Below are 15,938 nucleotides of genomic sequence, written 5' to 3'. Positions count from 1 at the left end.
GAATGCTTCCAGTACTTCAGTAAAGAAGAAAAAAAGAAAAAAGGAATAGATGAAGCAAATGTGGCAAAATCTTGATGACTGTTTAATCTGGGTGATTGCTATATGTGTGTTCACTGTATTATTCTATTTTTTGTGAATTTATGTTTGAAAAATTTCATAATTAAAAAGAGAAAAGCAGGCAGAAAAGGAATGGTCAAGTAAAAAGAGACCAAAAGAGGAATGGTTAGAGAGGCAGAAGGAGATGAGAGTAGGAAAAACTAAGCGGGGAGGGAGTAGCCAACGATGTCAAACACTCTTCAGAGAGACCTTCATCAACTGTCCCATCTAAAATGGCTCCTGCTCTGGCCTCTTCCCTCATACTTCAAGAGTACCCTGGTTTATTACCCCTATTGCTCCTATTACTATCTGAAATTATTATATTTTTGTTTAAATATTAATTACTTGCCTCCCCCACTAAAATGCAAGGTCTGTGAGACCAGAGAAGATCCTGCTGGTCTTGTTCACATTGCATCCTAAGTACATGTGGCAAGACCTCAATCATCTGTTGAATGAACTGTGTGAACAAATGGACAGAGGCACCCTTCCAACAGTGGTGTAAGCAACCAGGAGATCACCGATGACCGTAGTGAGAGAAGTTTCAATAGAGTGGTGGGAATGAACAACAAACAAGCTGTGGAATAAAGGTAGCCAAAAAATGGTAATAGAAAACGGAGACTACTCTTTAAAGAGGGTTTGTGCCGAAAGGATTCAGGAAGATGGTGCAAAAACTTCAAAGGAAGGCCAGGTCAAAGAAAGGGTTTGTTTTTTCCAACACTAGAGTGCGTTTGTTAGCTGAAATGAAGGGGCCAGAGTAGATGGAGTGATGAAAGTTCAGTGAATATTCATTTACACAGCACATATTTTTAAACCATTTTTATTGTGAAGAATAACATGAAGTGTAAAAAAACAAAAAAGCACCCCAAAACAAAAGTACACAGCTCAATGATTTACCACAAAGTGAACAGTCATCAGGCCGAGAAATATAACATTCCCAGAACCCCTCATCCAATGTAGCCACTTTCCTTATTTTGCCTCAGGCTTTTGCCATCTAAATATGGACGCTAAAACCCATGCTTTAGTTTTGTCTAGTTTTAAAATTTTATAAATAGAATCATATAGTATTCATTCTTTTGTGTCTGAACTGCTTTTGCTCAACATTCTTGTGAGATTTACCCAAGCTGTTGCATATCACTGTGGTTTGTTCATCTTCTTTGCTGTACGGCACACTACACCGATGGGCCAAAGGCCTCAGCCTGTTTTTGTATGGCTTTCAAGCTAAGGATGGTTTTTACATTTTTTTAAGTGTTGGAAATGAACAATATACAATAAGAATATGTGACAGAGACTTGTGTGGCCTGCAAAGCCTAAAATATTTACAGATAGTTTGTCAACTCCTGGGTATTCATTCATTGTATAAATATACCATAATTTACTAATCCGTTCTAATATTAATGATACCGTTTCCACTTTTTGGCTATTAGAAATAATGCTGCTATGAACATCTTTGTACTTGTTTCTTGATGTGCAAGTACCTTGATGCATATAAACTTGGTGCGTGCCTAGGAGTGGCATTAATGGATGAGGGTATACATATATTTGACTTTAGAAGATAAAGCCAAAAACTGCTTTCTAAAGTGGTTATATGAATAATTATATTCCTTCCAGCTATGTATGAAAGTTGCCACTACTCCACATCCTGTCAAGCACTTCATATTGTCAGTCTTTTTACTCTTAGCCATTCTGGTGGGTATGCAGTTGTAGCTTATTGTGGTTTTAATTTGCATTTTCTGATTAATGAGGGTGAGCATCTTTTTATAAGTTTATTGGCCATTGAATATCCTCTTTTGTGAAGTCCCTACATCTCCTACTCATGTTTCTATCACACTTTTTTCTTATTGACTGGAGTTCTTGATATATTCTGAATAAAAGCCCTTTGTTGGTTATGTGTCACAGATTTCTTCTACTCTCTCTTAATGGCATCTTTTGAAGAGCCTAAGTTATTCATTTTAATGCAGTAATAATTTATCAATCTTTTCCTTATGGCTAGTGCTTTTTGTGTCCGAAGACTACTTTTCCTACCCCAAGGTCATGAAGACATTCTCCTATATTCTCTTCTAGAATCTTTTTTTGCCTTTTTACATATATATGTAAAAAGATATATATATATATATTTATTTGTAATATACTTGGAAATGATTTTTGTGTACGGTGTGAGGTCGAGATTGTTTTATCTTTTTCTATGTGAATACCAACTTTTCCAGCAGGATTTTTTTAAAAAAGGCTGTTCTTTCCCTACTGCTTTGCAATATCCAACGGCTGTAAATCAAGTGTCCATAGATGTATAGGTCTGTTGCTGGGCTTGCTATTCTATTGCACAAGTCTACTTTCTATACTTGTTTCAATGCCATATTGTCCTAATTACAGTTATAGCAAGACTTGATACTTGGTAAAGCAAGTCTTCCTATCCTGATCTTCTTCAGGAGTGTTTCAGCTATTCTTGGTCCTTTATATCATCATACTGGAATAAGTTTATCAAGCTCCACAGAAAAAACTTGTTAGGATTTAAATTTGATTTGCACTGAAACTATAGTTATGCTGTCCAATATGGCAGGCACTAGCCACATACAGGCACTGAGCACTTGAAATGTGGCTAGCCCAAATTCTAAGTGTAAAATGCACAGTGACTTTCAAATAAGCATGAAAAAAATAATGTATATCTCATTAATCACTTTTTATTTTTGAATACATGTTGAAATGATAACATCTTGGATATATTTGGTTAAATAAAATATATTACAATTAATTTTGTGGGTGTTTTTTAAACTTTTTTAATGTTGCTACTAAAAAGTTTAAAATTACATATGTGGCTCACACTATATTTTATTCAATAACGTTGATCTAGAGAACCCACATCTTTACAAAACTGGGTCTGTCATAATGTGAATACAATACAACCTTCCAGGTTATTATGATCTTTTTAAATTTCTTTAAATAAAATTTTCTAGTTTTCTGCATAGAGTTCTTGAATAACTTTTGCTAGGTTTATCCTTAGGCATTTGATATCTTTTATACTATTGTAAACAGTGTCTTTTTCAAAAATTCCATTTTCTTTTGCTAATACACAGACATGAAATAGATTTTATTTATTGACCTTTTATCCAGCAACTTTGCTAAACTCTTATTAAGTCCAAGAATTTATATGAAGATATGGATTTTTTATGGACATATTCATGTTATTTAAATAATGACAATTTTATTTCTTCTTTTTAAACCTTAAACTTTACTTCTTTTACTTGCCTTACTGTACTTGCTAGTACCTCCATGACAATGCGAAGAGAAGTGGAATAATGGGCATCCTTGTCATATTCCAAATCTCAAAGGTAAAGCTTTCAATATTTCACCATTAAGATGAATATGAATACTCTAAATCTATGGGGTTTGTTCGTATTTAAACCACATAATATTGATGTTGTATCAATGAATTTCTTAGTTACTTCTTGTACTATAGCCAATGGTCTAAAATCTCATTTTTTAGTTTGAAGATTTTTTAAAAAATCTCATCAAAACATATCCACTAGGGACTACTTACTTAAGAATCATAGTCATTGTTTCCTTTCGATCTTTTCCTTGGAAAGGTAGTGTACCAGTGAGCATCTCAAACTGCAAAAAGGCAATCAGAGGTATTAGTCAATAAGTATAAAATCTCAAGGCCAGAAGGTAAAAAAGCATCATTTTAATTACAACCAAATCATCTAAAATTGCTATATAATAAAACAAGTGATTTATATTTCTACAATATTCATTACTGAACTTCTCAAAGAAATGCCCCAAACCTTACCATTAATACACCAAAAGACCACCAGTCTGCACTCTGAGTATGACCTCGACGATTAACTACCTCTGGAGCCATATATTCCACAGTTCCACAAAAAGAATATGCCTTCTTCTCATGGTCAATAGACTCTTTACTTAGGCCAAAATCTGCCAAAATAAATATCGAATTCATAAATATCCTACAATAATTTGCACACAAAATTTAAACTTTGAGTTCCAATAGTTAATTAATAAAAAATTATAATCTAAGTTTTTAACACAATCGTTACTCAATATTTGTACCATGATCAACCTTAAAGGAAATTATATAGCATAGGAGAGAATATTTTAATAAAATGAGGATTTTTACCTGTTAACTTGATGTGACCTTCTTCATCAAGAAGTATGCTGAAAGAAAACAAAGTCAGAAAATCTTTTCAAACACTAAGTAGAGATTTATAGAAGCTAAAAACTGAAATTACTTTGTTAAGCATCAGATCACCACATTCATTCTAAAATATTGTTTTAGACTGTGAATAAGAAGGCAAAGGTAAAAGATGAAAAAAATTATTTTTTGGACACATATATAACAAATCCCAAAGGCAAAGCCTTATAAACTTGTATTAACGAGCCAGGGGCATTTGAAAACTATGAAGAAAAGAACTAAAACCCATACTCTTCTAAGTTGCTCTTTCTAATGCCTGTCTGCAGAGGTGGGCTAACTAAACTCTCTAGTGCTTGCACAACAGACAGATGGTCTACATATTTAAGTCAAATGTGTTAGAGTTGTGATTCTCTTGGTCATTCTTAAGGCATCTGACTAAATCATTCTTTCTTAGCATTTTTTCTTTTTTTTTTTTTTTCAGAAGCCAGATATGCTCCCTCCCTGACACAGGCTTCATACAGACCTGCACATACCCAAGCAGGCCACAGAGAGAAGGCTCAACTTTCAGTCCAACTTGAAGATGTGACCATTTAGGGGGACTGAACTAAGACTCTATTTAGTGACTGCAAATGGTTGTAGGATGTGTGTGTGTGTGTGTGTGGAGAAGATTGGCACTGAGCTCACAACATCTGCGCCAATCTTCCTCTATTTTATGTGGGATGCTGCCACATCATGGCTTGATGAACGGTGCTACGTCCGTGCCCAGGATCTGAACCTGTGAACCCTGGGCCACCAAAGCAGAGCACGTGAACTTAACCACTATGCCACTGGGTTGGCCCCTTTCCTAGCTTTCTTTCTGACACAACCTACACAATCCTCTTCTCGTCAACAAACCTTGCTCACACTCCTTGTTTTTCATTGACCCATCCCTTCACTGTATACATTCTCCAGTGTTTTCTCTCTTTCTCAGTAAACTGTGAGCTCCTAGAGTGTTTGACCTTATTCATCTTGTAGCTCAGTGCCTGGAAGAGCACAGAAAAATAAGAAATGTATGTTGAATGAATGGGGCCAGTCTACAAAGGGCAATAAGGCATTCCAAATAGTTTGGGCTGCTTCTCAAGGGCACTGAAGACCAGAAAAGTTTTACATGCATAGAGGGTAGAAATAATCAGATCTGCAATTTTAGGAAACAATTTATAGGGAAAAATAAAAGGTATTTAGTGAGCTCTTAAATACGGGTCACGATGAAGAACAACAAATGAAGACACTCAGGTTTCTGGCTTTAGCAGATACTTGAGTGGAGAGTAATGTCATTGATTAAGGAGTTATGGAAAGGGCTAAGTACTAAGTTGTAAGCCAGTAATTGTATTTCTGGATAGGTATTTTAGTATACTGACTTGAAAGGTCAAGTAATCATCTGCTTCTCTTATATTCAAAGCTATTCCATAATATAGGCACTTCTTTCAACTCTAACTAAAAAAAGTACAAGCCAAGTTTTGTTATGATAAAATTTTACTATGTCAAAAATGCTACGAACCTTCCTATGTCATCAATTCAACTATGATTACAATAAAGTTTACCACTGAGGGTAATTCAGTAGGGACCTATTTTTCAAGTCTCTTTCATAACAAGGGACTGGTTATGAAAAAAATACTCATCTTGATTATGCTTGATTAAGAAGCAGACCGCTTGATTAAGAAGCAGACCAACAGATTTAGGGAATATAAAGGGAATTATTACGTATGGTGGAAATCATTCTCCCTTCTGTCTAATAAACACGTGAAAGACAGTTCTAAAAACAAAACAAAACAAACCTTAAGTCATTCTTGGTAATTTTGAGGAAAAAAGAAAACACGGCTACAATGGCATTACTTATGCCTTCTATAGCAAACGTAATTTTAAGATAACCATGCTTATCCTTTATCTTTGAAAGAAAAAGTCATCTGTATTACTTTCAATAAGCAAAGTTCCCTTTCAGCTACTACTAATTATTTTTAGCCATACTTATTATAACAGAGTTCTAGTTTAAAAGAATCTGGAAAACCCCTTAGAGTGCATAAAACAATTGGCCTAAAAATTTAAGTTTCTGCAAGTCTCTATATGATGGTATTTACTTGGATCACTTACCAATTAAACGTTATTTCAATTTAACAGCATCATAGACATCTACGTGAAAGATCTCACTATAAGTAATCTTACCTACATTTGATCTTATTTGACCTTTGAGACAGGGCCCATGCTTTATATATAATCTTATGACCAATGCCAATACAATGGTCTACAATAAATACATTCAGTTAAATGATATAAAACACTAACATATTTTTATTATGAATGTTTAATCTTATGTTTGTAGTAATTTTTTCCTTCTAAGGACTATATGCTTGAATATTTATTCTCACCAGGAATTATATTTTATGTCATGATAGTTAGAAATTGGGAAAATGATGAGAAAAACTCAGCAATTATCTGGGGAATAAAAACCGAACCATATGAAATTTATTTAAAAACAAAATATATGGAAAACAAATGTAAAATGTGGAAGTATAACAATTTCTAAACAATCACTTAACAAGATTCCAAAGGAGCATTTCCTCTGTTTCCTGCTGTAATCTATAATATAAAATTTTCCTATAACATTTTAATGTAAGTCATATCCAAATTCTTGATAAAGATGATGGTTGTACAACATATCTGTGAGTATACTAAAAATCACTGAATTGTACACTGTAAAAGGATAGACAGTATAGTATGTGAATTACATCTCAATAAAGCTGTTTAAAAAACTTTTTTTTATTGAGTTAATGATAGGTTACAATCTTGTGAAATTTCAGTTGTACATTAATGTTTGTCATTCGTGTTGTAGGTGCACCACTTCACCCTTTGTGCCCACCCCCCACCCCACCTTTCCCCTGGTAGCCACTAAACTGTTCTTAGTCCACATTTTTAAATTCCTCATATGAGTGGAGTCATACACAGATTATCCTTCTCTAGCTGGCTTATTTCACTTAACATAATTCCCTCAAGGTCCATCCATGTTATTCCAAATGGAATGATTTTGTTCTGTTTTGCAGCTGAGTAGGCTCTTGTTTATATCCTTAAAAAAGGGCAAAAACCCTTTCTTATTCAAAGTGGTAGATAGTAAACACTAACAAATTAAAACACAGAAGTGTGTACAATTTAAATAATATTAGATTCTTGATAACTGCTACTATAAAAGCAATGGGAAATTTGCTCAACTCACACTTAAAATATGAAATCATGTGGAGAAGAAAATATTCAATAAATGGTATTTAGAGAAAATTAGCTCTATTTAATAAATTATGCCATCCCTCATGCCAAAAAATTTCTAGATGAAGTTAAAAGTAATGAAAGGAACCCGAAAATTAGAAGAAAAATATCTGATCAGGGGATTGGAAACCTTTCTAAGAATAAAAGTCATGGAAGAAATCACAAAAGAAAAGATTGGTAGGTCCGACTAAGAAAAAAATACTTGTGTAGGTTAAAATAACATAAATAAAGTTAAAATTAAAAGATAAACTAGAAAAATGTATTTGCAATATATGTCAAATGATTAAATTTTTAATTTTGTGACAATCTCTTACAAATCAATGGGAAATAAGAACATTTCAAAGAAAAATGAGCAAAGGTCATAAACAGAAAAATCACACAAAAATACAAATTGCCAATAAACATATGAATATAGATTTCAACCTCATTAAAAATCAAAGAATGCAAATGAAAGCAAGATAACATTAACAGAGATTTTGATGAACAGGTATTTAAAAAGTATGAGAATACACAGTATTAGCAGAAATGTGAAGCACAGGCACTCTCATGCAATGCTCATGGTAGTTCTATGAAGTAATTTTATTTTTATTACCTCCTAAATAATTATATTACATTGTATTCAACTTAGTAGCAAGATTCCTTACTTTTCTGGTTTTAAGTCTCTATAGATTATTCCCAGGCTATGTAGATGGTCTAAAGCAAGTGCAAGTTCAGCCAAGTAGAATTTGACATCTTCTTCTGTGAACATCACCTAAAATAAAATAATAATTTTTCTGTTTTTATTTTCTTTTTGTGTCTATGATTTTTATTTAAAGTTCTACCCTAGAGCTTAAATATTCAAAAAATTATAAATATGCTAACTACACGTAGGTTTAGCCACAATCTACTTATGAAAGGAATTTGCAAAAATGAACCAACTAGTCAACTAATCACTTACTAAATGCTAAATATGCACTGTGGGGAAAATAATTTTACATTTAGTTAGGTAACAACTATATTCAGTTTGTGCCATTGTTGCCTCACAAAATCTTAGAAATGAAAAGTGATCTTTAAAATGCATGCTGAATTTCCACTACTAATTGTTCAAGGATATCTTATTGATATATTAAGCTTCTGAAAAAACTATAACCAAAAGAAGCAGGACAAAAGACAAAGATAGTTTATCAAGTCCTACTTTCAGAATAAACTCAAAAGGCAGGAAAAGAACTCTTTTTGGGTCTGATTCTTCAATGTAAGAATCTAATGCCAGTAGAGAAAATACAATAAGCATAATATTGAAATATAACAAAGCTTTAGTTGAAACAGGATGTGTATAAATAGATTAAAAATAGAGATTAATTATATACCTCTTTGGATAAGCGTGTAAACAAATCTCCTCCCCTGAGAAAATCCAAAATAAGATACAACTTCCCTTCAGTTTGAAAAGCTGAATGAAGAAATGAAAATTTCCGTTTAATCCATCACAGTTTATTGTTTTAAGCTTACATTAGGTCAACTCATTTACAAATTAATATTATTTTTAGCAAATTAATGATTATGTCATAGATCTAAACTGATTTTTATTTAGAAGATAACCACTGATTTCTCTTAGTTTCCACGTAGAAATATTAAATACAGTGTTTCTTATTATGGAAGCACCAGAACATTTGTTAGATTTTCTTCAGGCAACAGTCTTTCAGGAATACAGTAGTTCTAAAACATGTGGTCAATAAGAAAAATCCCTAACAGAAAAAGACTTACTTAACCATAAAACAAAAATACAAAAACCACGTCACTTAACTAGAGAAAAAATGTGGATTGGTTAAGCTTTAGTTATACATAATAAGAATCACCACACCTTTACCCACTGAGAAAAAGCATATATGCCTTCGGAGAAAAGAAAGGCAATAAAAGTTTAAGGACACTGACATTAGGGATCTTTCTTGCTTTATAAGTTGGGCTAACAGAAATGGACTATAAAATGCTGGTACACTATTATTAATTATTATAGTAAAAAGCTGATTATTATTACCTGTTCCTCTGGCTACCGCTCAGAAACTATACTGCTTAAAAGAAGTATAAGCTAAATGCAATAAAAGCTTCTAAAGTTTGTCTAAGGAGTAACGGTTTAATTTCCATGACTTTACTGTATGTGTCTGCTAAACACATATAAATATACACAAATAAATACTTATATATATCTGAATGCACACAGGGAGTGGGGAATGAGGTGAAGAGATGAGGTGGTACATAACTTACCATAATGCAACTTGACAATAAAAGGATGATTAACTTCTACCAAGATATCACGCTCCATTTTTGTCCGAACACGGTCTCGAACTATAAAATATTGCACATTTGGCTACATTGCAATAGTTTTCAGAGACAATCTTTAAAACAAAATCTCTTTGGTGCCTATTTTAAATAAAATTTTGCTTATACATATAAGCATATAAATAAAACTATACATATAAATAAAACTATTACTCTTGAATTTTCAAAATTAATAACTATATTTTTCACTAAATTATAACAAGACACTGTATATATTTATAAAATCTGTGCTTTAAGCTAAAGAAAATACAGAGAACATATTGGATATTGGCTTTAACATCAAATTTACAAGTATTTTAATTAAAGTTATTAAAAATGGCCAAAAAAATAACTTTTTAAAAACAAGGCATACCAATGAAGTGTTAAAACAAAAAAATGGAATAGGTTTCAATACCCCTACCACCTCTATTAACTCAATTCAACAAATATTCATTAAGCATTTATAAAATGTGGCAGATAAAGTAAAAGATGGATACAACAAAAAAGGCCTATTTTGAGGGAGAGGGAAGTGGGAGAGGAAATACCACGGGCAGCTGAAAGGGCAAAGGCTTTCTGGAGTAAGAAAGATCTGGATTCACATCTGTGTAATCTTGAGCAAGTTACTTATTTAGAATCTCTGAGCCTCAGTTACTTCTCATCTATAAAATGGGGTAACACCACTGTACCTTTGGGGACTGTGTGACCATGTGAGATAAGGTTGCATATCCCAGAGCCTGGTATGTAAGAGACATTTAATTAAATGGTAGCTATAGCATCACGAATATGATAAATGGATAAAATGATTTATTACTAGCAATAAGTAGTACAGGAATTCAGAGAAGAGAAAGATCAGTTTTACTTGCATGGTAAGGCCAGAGGGAAGAGGTATGGGGTTAGGGACATTTAGAGTGGAATTCAGATGAATGGGAAGGATCAGGCCTGGAGAAGAAAAGTCCAGATATGAAACACCAGTCCAAGCAAGGATATGTAGGCATGTATGATGAACAGGAAGGAACCAAATCAATGTGGAAACTGGGGAGGTGAAGTAGGGAGGATCCAGATTCTTGACAATTTGGAATGTCAGTATAAATTTACATTTGACCCTGTAGGCAAAGCTCTCTTTTACCAAGCAAACATTTCCTGAGCAAATCCTATGTGTCATGCACTGTGAGATACAAATAAAAATAAAATAATCTTCAAGAAGCTCATAATCTGGCGGGAATGACAAACAGGTAAATAAATGATTAGAATACATTCTGATAAGTACTCTGATTGTGTTGGTATCTCAATGGATTTCAGTGGTGAAATGATCATTAAAGTTTTTATTTTTTTTTCTATTGCATAAAGGATAGATAATAGATGACTTCTATTTTTCAGGCCAGAGTGGCTGAATGGCTGTGCCAAAGATTAAATAGAAAGAATGGGAAAAAGAGTCCTTTCTGGGAGGGAGGGTAGCGACAGAGGGAAAGATGAGTTGGTTTTCTCTACAATTGAAGGTGACCAGAGATATTTAAAATACAGAAATAAGACCTCTGGGAAAAATAAACAAAGCAGCTAAAATAAATCGTATGTTTCCCATTTTACCAGTTTTCCACCTCCAACTGGGAGATTTTGGTGCCAGTGACTGAAAATGGGCAAACCAGGAATAGGAATTGATTGCTCCTGATATTTATGCAGCTCTGTCTTTTTAACTGACTTGTCTAGCTGGTGTACCAAATTCAGTATCAGTCTCTGATTTCATTATCTTGTCCTATCACTACAACTCCGGTGTCTTATATCCAACAGGCCCTTTCTATTATTTATATGAATGAAGTTCATCACCTAGGCCTGCTGATAATTCTGTTCCAGTCTAGCCCAAATCCACTCTTTTTCCACTGCTACCTATACAATCTTGGATTAGGTTCCTATTACTTTAAAGCTGGATTCCAAATTTTTACCTTTTTCAATAATTATACAATGTCTACAAAGCTTATCATTTAAAATCACTCCTCTGCTCAGTAAGCACCAAAAATATCCATCACTATATTTACTGCATATCCCTCTTCTATTATTCTACCACAATGAAAATAAGAATTATTTAGGAGTCAAGAGCTATAGTTTAGTGGCTACGCTAATAATTAGATGAGTTACCTTGGTCAAATCCTTTCACTGCTCAGGGACTTCCTGCTCCCTTTTCTATAAAATGAGAGGCTAGAACACAATGATTTCCTTTCTGATTATCTTGTAAGATAATTTCCTCATATGTAACACTGATGAGACCTTGTTTAGTTGAAAATAAGCAGTGAGAGTCACTCACTGAGCAATTTCTTCATTTTGTCTGAGGTAGAATTATGATAATTCTAATCTGGTTTCTTTTACTTATGTAAATACCTTGTGACAAATGTAAATCATTCTACAATCAGGAATTTTGATTAGGATACACTGGTTCAGAAGAAGGTATGTTTTATATTGGTTAAACTCTAAATCCTAAAATAGAATTTGTTAATACTGACTCATGCTGGCAAAGCAACTACATTCCTCTGAAATAATTTTTCTTATATAGTAGTTATTAGATTTTAAACCTTCCTTGACTTGAACATCAGAATGAAAAAGAAGAAATGCTGTTTATGTTTCTAGGATTATGTATTAAGATGCCTTTTTAAGCAATGGTTTACAAAACCTTCTAAGCCCGCAGACTACTTTATTAGGACAAAAATCCCCATAAACTTAACCTAACGCTACTGACTTCTATTTGACTCCATTTGTTGTATTAATAGGATCTTTAAAATGGAAAGAGACTTCTGGTTAAACATGGATGTTTTACTTTCTATTTTCTTCCAAAACTCCATTGAAATTACAATGATGGAAAAAATTATGCATAAACTTACAAGGACAAAGAACAGGTGAGGAAGCAGAGATGAGTAAGTGGTAACTTACAGAGCAGATCAGAGAAAGCTAAAATCTAAGCCTAAGGGAAGGAAGTCAATGAGCAATAAGCAAATTCTTGCCATAGGACTCCTTCCAATTAGCTTTTTGGTACCTCGCTCTTAAGCAAGGAAAAGATAGCAAAGGATCCCCACACATTTGAGGAAAGGCTCTAAATGTGAAAAACAGCTATCAAAATCAACAGAAAAAAAGGAATAAAGGGAAAGAGACAATACCAACAACAGAAGAAAACTTAAAACAAAAATCAACCTTGTAATTTATATCTACTGAGAGAGCAAAGACCATATGGCACCCATGAAACAAGCAGCTTTAAAAGGGGTAGGGAGGAAGGAACCAGAATCTTCAACAAATAAACCACAAAGAAAAAGAAAGAAATGGAGACAGAGCTCATGGATTAAAAGACTAAAGAGATATCAACCAATTGCTAAATATAGACCTTATATGGATCCCAATTCAAACAAATTGCAAAAGGAAAAATGAACTATAACAACAGGGACAACTGGAAAATTGAACACTGATTAAATATCTGTATATTAATTCTTTTTTTTTTGGTGACAAGGATTCACCATGAGCTAACATCTGTTGCTGATCTTCTTTTTTTAGCTTGAAGAAGATCAGCCCGGAGCTAACATTTGTGCCAGTGTTCCGCTCTTTTGTATACGAGATGCCTCCACAGCATGGCTGATGAGTGGAGCAGGTCTGCGGCTGTGATCCAAACCCATGAACCCGGGCCACCGAAGTGGAGCATGTGGAATTTTTTAACCACTTGGCCATGGGGCCAGCCCCTGTATATTAATTTTTTAGGTATAATGAAAGACTTGTACTATTTCTTTTAAGAGTCTTTATCTTTTAGAGATACACACTAAAATATTTATGGAAGAAATTATACAATGTCTAGAATTTGCTTAAAAATATCAAAAGAGGGGAAGGTGAGAACATAGATGAAAAGAGAGTGATCATGGGTTGAGACTTGTTGAAGCAGAGAGACTGGTATATGGAGGTTCTCTATATTCTGTTTCTTTCTGTAAATGTTTGACACTTTCCATAATAAAAAGCTTTAAAAAAATGGAATAATTAGAGAACAAGGAAAATCCAGGAAATTAAAAATGATGGTAGAAACAAAAAGGTCAATAGAAGAGTTGGAAGATAGTTGATAAAATTTCCTAGAAAATAGAAAAAAAAGACAAAAATAGAAAATAGGAGGGAAAAAATAAAAATTAAGGAACAATCCAGGAGGTCCAACATATTCACAGAGTAGCAGTTACAAAATGGAGAAGAAATGACAAACTACTTTCCCAAAACTGAAGAAATGACTTTCTAGATTGAAAGAGACCACTCCAAATCTGGTATAACGAATTTTAAAAACCAATACTAAAGAAATACCACTATACAAATTTCAGAACACCAGAGATAAAGACTAGATTCTATAGACTTCCAAAGAGGAAAAGCAGCTTACACACAAAGGACTGGGAATCAGAATGGCAATAAACTTCATAATTGGAACACAGGAAACTGGAAGACAATGGGAACAACGCCTTCAAATATCTGAGGGAAAATTATTTCTGACCTAGAATTTTATGCCCAGCCAAATTATAAATTAAGTGAGGGGGTAGAATAAAGGCATTTTTAGACATGTAAGGTCACAAAAAATTTACCATCCATTTGCTCCTTCTGAGGTAGCTACTAGAAGATGTGTTGCACCAAAACTAGAAAGTAAACTGAGAAAAAGGTAGACGAAGAATTTAGGAAAGGAGATCTAACACGGCAAAGATGTGAAGGAAATGTGACTCCAGTATACTATTTGGCTCAGCTAGGAACAATTTTTATAAAGCTGTAATAACGAAAACATTACTGGGAGGACATAAAAAGGAAAATCGCGTGTGGGGGTAGTATAAGAGAAGTAAATCCTAATGTTCCATGTTAGGAAATCAATAGATTATGTCTCCAAATGAAAATAATAAAAGTATTGCAACATAAGAGTATGGAATGTGGAGGTAAATGGTAGAAGCAGCAGCTAAAGGGATGAAAGTCATTGTCTCTGGGGGTCAAGAACTGGGATAGGGAGGAGGGTAGGTAAAGCACTGCTATTTTATAAGACTCTATACACATATAATTTGATAAAAATAAAAATTAAATTTAAGACCACATTAAGAATTATCTAGCAGCCTACAATTCCAATACATCAAATATTTTCACTTTTCTGTAGTCTCTTCTATAGTTTATATCTATATAATTTTACACACTTGTGGTAGCCAAATTTGTCATAATTGTTCATTTACATATTTTCATTGAGTTCATTTTTCTGATATTTTAAATATTTCATTTAAATAACACCCTATTAAATGGTATATCATAATTTTCTAAACATCCCTCTATTTTTCAATATTTACGTGATTTCTAAATTCTTGATATTATAAATAATGTTCTAATGAGAATTTTCAAGCACATGAACTCCTTCTTTGAGATTATTTCCTCAGGTTAATTTAGCAGCAATAATGGCTCTTTGTACTTATTGCAAAACTGCTTTCCAATTTATATTACCATCACATGAAATAACTCATTATTTTATATGCATTTATTTATCAGCAAAACAGAACATTTTCCCAAAGATTATTTCTTTTAACCCCTAGTACAAAATTATTCTGAAATCCTTTAGGTGGAGGTTGTAATGTTATTTCTTAGCAACTCCTAACTCAATCATTCTTTTTGCATTTATTAGTTGGAATTCTACTGTAAGGGAGAGCTTTCCTTTGTTCCCCATTAATTAATTTATGGATTAACTCAAGGATTCTTATTTTATTCATGGGTTGTAATCTATCACTATCATTACATAATATTGTAATGTTCAAATTGTCCTAGATTTGGCCAGTACGAACCCTTTAATCAACTCCTTATACTAATATTCTGTAATATTTGAGGAAAATAACTTTCTGATTTTCTATTTATACTATTTTTCATTGTATAAAAGGCTAAAATTTTTCATTTTGTCAATTTCTTTGTAATATGCTCAATATCTCTTTACAAGATGTGATTCACAACATTCCTAGATGTGTTAAGTTGTAAAATTCAGTTAGATTGCTGTTTATCATGGCTTGGGTTTAAGAGAAGACTAATTTTTTTCCAGGTTGCTCAGGAGTATTTCAAACAAAATTTATGAAATCATTATTTAATTTCTCATTGAACTATATTACCT

The 15,938-nt window shown here is 33.1% G+C and overlaps 1 protein-coding gene across 5 annotated transcripts in view; it reads right to left on the bottom strand.

Annotated features, from left to right (window-relative positions):
* RPS6KA3 (ribosomal protein S6 kinase A3) overlaps positions 1-15,938 on the bottom strand; it is a 111,883-nt gene that overhangs the window by 31,747 nt on the left and 64,198 nt on the right. For all 5 annotated transcript variants that reach the window (XR_006890274.1, XM_046672838.1, XM_046672839.1 and 2 more), the window contains 6 exons: positions 9,767-9,847; positions 8,875-8,954; positions 8,173-8,279; positions 4,223-4,260; positions 3,878-4,020; positions 3,629-3,699 (listed from right to left, as the gene is read on the bottom strand). Coding sequence is in view for 4 of the 5 variants with exons in the window: in XM_046672838.1 (XP_046528794.1) it covers positions 3,629-3,699; positions 3,878-4,020; positions 4,223-4,260; positions 8,173-8,279; positions 8,875-8,954; positions 9,767-9,847 (520 nt within the window). In the remaining variant the exon portion in view is untranslated. The remainder of the gene's footprint in view (positions 1-3,628; positions 3,700-3,877; positions 4,021-4,222; positions 4,261-8,172; positions 8,280-8,874; positions 8,955-9,766; positions 9,848-15,938) is intronic.

This window comes from Equus quagga, chromosome 10 (assembly GCF_021613505.1).
Source record: "Equus quagga isolate Etosha38 chromosome 10, UCLA_HA_Equagga_1.0, whole genome shotgun sequence".
In the NCBI taxonomy this organism is placed as follows: Eukaryota; Metazoa; Chordata; class Mammalia; order Perissodactyla; family Equidae; genus Equus; species Equus quagga.
This window is presented reverse-complemented; position numbering and strand designations above follow the sequence as displayed.